This window comes from Artemia sp. Qi Xiang Cuo, chromosome 1, assembly GCF_049724085.1.
Source record: "Artemia sp. Qi Xiang Cuo chromosome 1, ASM4972408v1, whole genome shotgun sequence".
Lineage (NCBI taxonomy): Eukaryota > Metazoa > Arthropoda > Branchiopoda > Anostraca > Artemiidae > Artemia > Artemia sp. Qi Xiang Cuo.
In genome coordinates, this window is record NC_142794.1 from 95,595,690 (window position 1) to 95,601,689 (window position 6,000).

Here is a 6,000-nt window from a genome sequence, read left to right on the forward strand (position 1 = left end):
ATCTGACCTTACAACTTGTTTAGAAGCATTGCTGGACATACCAACTACTATTTCTCGAGTCAGTGCAAAAGTATTCGATGGATCAGCCATGGTTCATATGCTTGCACCCGGCTCCTTCAAGTTTTTCAAAGATTACGCGGACACAGTTTTTCTACCGTATATTCATAGCCAACTAGAGACGGTCCGTCACATCGACGTTATATGGGACAGGTATATCAAAAGTAGCTTGAAGAAAGGAGAAAGAGAAAGCAGAGGTTTCAGACAGCGAGTCAGTGTAAGAGAATCAACTCCTATCCCTTGGAACTGGGCTGCTTTCCTCCGTTCCGATGAAAACAAAGAGCAGCTGTTCTTTCTATTAACAGACCGCTTGACAAGCATGAATTTGTTTGGAAAAGAAGTTTATAGCACAAAGGATTCAGATGTTGTGCCTTCGGTGTCAGCTGCTCGAGATGATTTGGTCCCTTGCGATCATGAAGAGGCAGATACGCGAACTATCCTACACGTTCGTTACTCCTACTGTCTGGTCACCAACAAGCTATGATACGAACCGTAGATACAGATGTGCTCGTGCTAGCTGTGGCCACTTGCTCATACGTCCCACTTATTGAGCTCTGGGCAGACTTTGGTGTGAAACAGCAACGCAGAATCATCCCAGCTCACGGAATTTATCATATGCCTGGCCCCCAAAAGTCAAAAGCTTTGGCTGGTTTCCACGCATTTACAGGCTGGGATACAGTATCTTACTGTTCTGGCATATGGCTGCTGAACCAGGGCACCAACTGCGTACCACTTTTCTTTTTTTTTCTTATTTTACCTCTTTTTATTTTTTCCTTCAGTGATTAAAGTCATATCCTTAAACGAAAGTTATAGTAATGCATTTGACTCTTAAAGGAGGGAAACGAGAGGGAGGGGGGGATCGTAGTTTTGCGCGTCACAGCTGTCATCCCCGGCTTCCTTTGTCCAGTGTTTGCCACTTACTCCCAGTAGAGTCATCACAACCGTTGCAGCCAAAATTGAAAAGAAACTCAGTTTGGCTTTTTCCCCTGCCCCTAACCCCCCCCCCCCACAAATCACCTCTTTCCCCTATCCAGGATTTAGGATGTAATACTGTACCACTCGATCTTCAGAGTGCCTCCTAAAATGGGGAGAATAAACTTAGAGCCACAGATCAGAAATTTCCCTTCTTTAGCACTTCCCCCGGGGGAAATATTTACCCATGCCCCCCCCCAGGATATGCTCTGCACTTTCGCCATGGTATTAAATCAGGGACTATATAAGATTGAATAAACAAACCAAATACCAATTTGAAATAGGCAAAAACAAATATTTCCCGTTTCCCCACCTGTTAGGTGAATTTCAGAAAACCCCCACCCCACCCCTACCTTTGATTGTGGGACACTCCAAGCATCTTTTCCATCACTTTGCTTCAATTCATGTCTAATACCGAGCATACACACCGAATATCAAGCTAAAATAGGGAAAAACAAATTGTTTTTGCTTTTCCCCCTTTTGATTACTTTTACCCCCTGTTTCCCCCTTTTAGGGTGGTCGGATTGCTTGTGTTCCTGTCAAATTCGAAAGAGCACATCAAACTGCCCCTGTAAACCAGCTTTCACACTTTTTTTCCAAATTTGTACGAACCTTTGACTAAGCGACTAAACTACTAGAGCAACTCGTATTTGAGATATTCAGGCGATGCAATCACAGTTACAGTTCGAGAGAGATCTTCCAACCGAACCATCTTTGATAAAATCGTTCATGGCCTCGCATTCATTCTTCATTGAATCATTCAGCTGCTGTGACTTGTTTTTGTAAGCCGTATTCAGGAATTAAGTAAGACTCACACTCTGCCCTTTGTTTTATTTTTAACACCAAAGGACTAGTATAATTGTAAATTTGAATAAAAAGCGCCCTATCTGATTCCAAGCGAAAAGATTTTCCGCAATTTGAAGGACTTATATAGAGGGCAATCCATTGGTCGGGAGTTGTATGGTTGTGTGTCAGGTCAAAGATGAGTTGTAAGAGTCCCAGCAACATAACTTGTTTTAGAAAGAAAGAATGATTTTAATGAGCCCCTTGGTAAGTATTCATTAAATGCAGCAGAAGATTGTCATATAATTGCAAAGACACGTTTTATGGAGAATAAAAAAAATTAAAGTCAGTTTTCCATATTCCGTATGAACAGTAAAATCGACATTTTTTTTCTTTTTTATTTTACCATAAGTCTATAATGAAAAATTACATACTGTTAATTACTTTTTAGTATGAAAGAATTGCGATAAGAATTACTTACCCATGTGTACATGTAGAAAAAAGAAAAGAAAATTGTTGAATAGTAACCAGAAAAACTTAGGTAAATATCATGGTTATTCAAAATGGAGCTAAAACTTAATTCAAATTCACTAATGCAAGAAAAATCTTATCAGATTCAAATATACTTCATTTCAAAATAGGTTCTAACTTATGCAAAGTGATGTTTTCTAGACATAATTGTCTATAAAGTGGCATGTTTGCCCTCCACCCATTACCTCATCCCAGTACATTGAGAGGAGAAGCTCCCATGTGCTTAGAAATCGACAGGAGGCGAAAAAAAAAAAATTCTAAGCTGTCCATAAGGTTTGTCAACAGAGGTTTGCAAAGCACAATTAAGTATTTAATAAGCCCGCACAGTCTAAAGGATGTCCTAGAAGGTCAATAAGTTTGATCAAAAGTTTTTGTCAGTCTATTGACGTTAGCTTCAATCAACCTTCAATTATATATATATATATATATATATATATATATATATATATATATATATATATATATATATAAAAAAAAAAAAAAAATATATATATATATATATATATATATATATATATATATATATATATATATATATATATATATATATATATATATATATATATATATATATTTACTTACTTAGGTTCCTGGCCATCCTCGTGGGACGTTTTGGGGCCACTTCTCTTGCTAGCTCATGCGTAAGGGCTCGGTACATTGCTCTATCTGGTGCGATACGTGATAACTGGGCTATCTTGACGTTGTCGAAGTGGAAGTTCTCCATCCATCGTTTTCGTGGTCTGCCTCGTGGGCGAAGGCCATGGAGGGATCCTTCAAGGGCGATTTTCGGAAGGCGGCTCGGCTCTATTCGCTTGACGTGGCTAAACCAGCGCAGTTGTTTCTTCTTGATTTTACTGAGTATGGTTTCAGTGGACTGGAGCCTTTGACGTACTTCCACTTTTGTGATTCGGTCAGTGTATTTGATTCTAGAAATGCGACGGAGGCATCTCACCTCAAAAGCTAGAAGTTCTATTTCGTCTTCGGTTTTCAGAGTCCATGTTTCACATCCATAAATAACTATGGGAATTACTAAAATGTTGAATAGGCGTATTTTGAGTTTGTTGGCTAGGTGGTCACTTTTCCAGAGGTTGGCTAGTCTTCGGAAGCTAGAGCTAGCAAGTGCAAGTGGACGTTTCACGTCAGAGCTATGACAATTATCTGAGGAGAGTAGGCTACCAAGGTACAGGAAGTGGCCTGCCAGCCACGTGCCAAGTGCCGGGGCCCGGTGGCAAATCCACCGGGCTCGCGGTACTATATATATATACATACACACATATATATATATATATATATATATATATATATATATATATATATATATATATATATATATATATATATATATATATATATATGTATATATATATATATTTATATATATATATATATATATATATATATATATATATATATATATATATATATATATATATATATATATATATATATATATATATATATATATATATATATATATATATATATATATATATATATATATATATATATATATATATATATATATATATATATATATATATATATATAAAACAGAAATAATTCTTTCTAATAAATAGCGAAGCACGGTTGATTGAAGTTGAAAATAACAAAAAATATAGGCCCTTAAAGAGATTGTCTAGTGCCAGGTATATCCTCAGGTAACACTACTTTGGTAGTGTTTGGTAGTGTCAAGCTGATGAATCTGAATGAGTTGAGTGTTAAGTTGGAATCAAGGAAGACACCCAAAGCCAGAAAATTCCCCTCTCTGGCTTATCCCCTCTCCATACAGGCAAAAGGCCACAAATTGCCTCCTAAGGGTTGGACCCGTGTGTATATTTGGCTTATATCAAATTTATTGTAAAATCTCATTGTAACAGTGCATACTTGTTAATTTGACATTTTCCCTAAATCCATTCTTCTAGAGTTTTAAAAAATGCTTTTTTTTTGCCCTTTTTACTTTATTCTTCTGTAAGGGTCACTCAGATAAACATAGAAGATAGGAAGGGGATAATTTACAGCCTAGCCTTCTTCATTCCAATGCATACTTTTAGACTAGACCTACATTATGAGTAATAATGCATTACCTGAATTATAATGCATTATAATTCAGGATTGAATCTAAATTCAATCTTGAGTTTAGGGTCAGCGTAACTATAAAAAGTTGGTTTTTGAACTAAAGATTGTGCTTGATTTTCATTCTTCTCCATTTTTTATGTTAGTGAAACTGTAAGGAACATAAAAAAATAATAAAGAAGCTATAGAATTAGTGCCGGGGTGTCGTTCCCCAATTTTTCAATCAAAATATTTCAGTAGTTTAATCCCGGAACTTACAAATCTTTAACTAATATTAAATTTAGAAAAACTTCTTGCCAAAAGTTTTTCAACTATGCTTAAGAAAATTTAACAACTATTTAACAACTTTATTTGTAATCATTTTCAAATGATTTTGTAAAGATTTAGCCATTTAAATTATCAAAAATGTAGTCTGGATGATGATTTTTTAGTTTCTTTGTAATAGGTAATGTGCTTAAGTATGCCTTAAGGCATTTGCACTTTTGTTTATTAACAGTTTTTATATCTTATAATAATAAAAAGTTAAATAAAATAAAACTAAACAAAATTTTACCCTACTCTACTGTAAAAATTTAAGTAATACCATGAACATCGGTTTTGGCGACGGTACTCATTTTCAGGAGAAGAGGGGAGTCTACAAATAAAAAAATAGTAAAATCGGCAAGTTCAAAGAAGTAAATTGGAAAAATATTTGCCTTTTTCTAAGAGGAAGAGACCCCCCCCCATTTTCGGTTACATGTGTGCATTGAGACTATAAAATCAAGAATTTTACCTTGGTCTTGGTCTTTGGCTCCGTTTCTCGTTCCTTGTGTGTCCAGAATATCGGAAAGGATATCCTTGATCATGAATGATTTGTTTCTTTGTTCTTCCATATTTTCATCTATCAGTTGAGTCTGAAAAGATAAACAGAGATAATAGTTAGAATACACCTAGGAACCGCCCATATTAGAAGTGAAATCTCTATTGGTCCCTATGATATAGCGAGCATGTCAAATTTAGAAACAGATAACCAAATAGTGTTTCCCATTTTCAAATTTTCATTTATAACTAATGTAGTTTTGAAAAATATATAGCTGCTCGCAAAGGAATAATAGGAACGGGAAAATATGGTTTGATTTAAACAATCAATTTGATTGAAAGCAGACAATCATGATTGCTAAATTACATGGCATAATTTCCATGGCAAACAAATCCAAAGCGGATTGATGGCTTATCATAGGAGTACTTTGAGTCTAAATTTGAATCTATACCCATAATAGGAACAGATTAAGGCCCATAAATAAGACTTATTTTCCAAATAGACAAACAAAAATTCAACGGATAAGTGGCATTAGTCTCTTCAAGGTCTATAAAAGAGGACAGAGATGTATATATCATTTAAACACTAAGTCATAAACTGTAAATAAAAGTGAGAAAAGGTTAAACAGACCGTGAACAAGGACTCTGGTGATTTATGATAGTTTATTCTAATTGCTCAGAATCTAGGCTGGCTTCGCTGGATCAAACAAATTAGAAGAAAAATAAAGAAAAATTTCACAAAAATTAAAAATTTATATTTTCGATTTTACAAAAAAAAAAATCTAT

At 35.0% G+C, this 6,000-nt stretch overlaps 1 protein-coding gene across 1 annotated transcript in view; it reads right to left on the reverse strand.

Annotated features, from left to right (window-relative positions):
• LOC148956955 (barH-like 2 homeobox protein) overlaps nt 1–5,288 on the reverse strand; it is an 80,506-nt gene extending 75,218 nt beyond the window's left edge. Inside the window, exon 1 of the mRNA XM_089096989.1 lies at nt 5,189–5,288. Within this exon, the coding sequence (XP_088953115.1) occupies nt 5,189–5,288 (100 nt within the window). The remainder of the gene's footprint in view (nt 1–5,188) is intronic.
• Between the last annotated feature and the right edge of the window lie 712 nt (nt 5,289–6,000).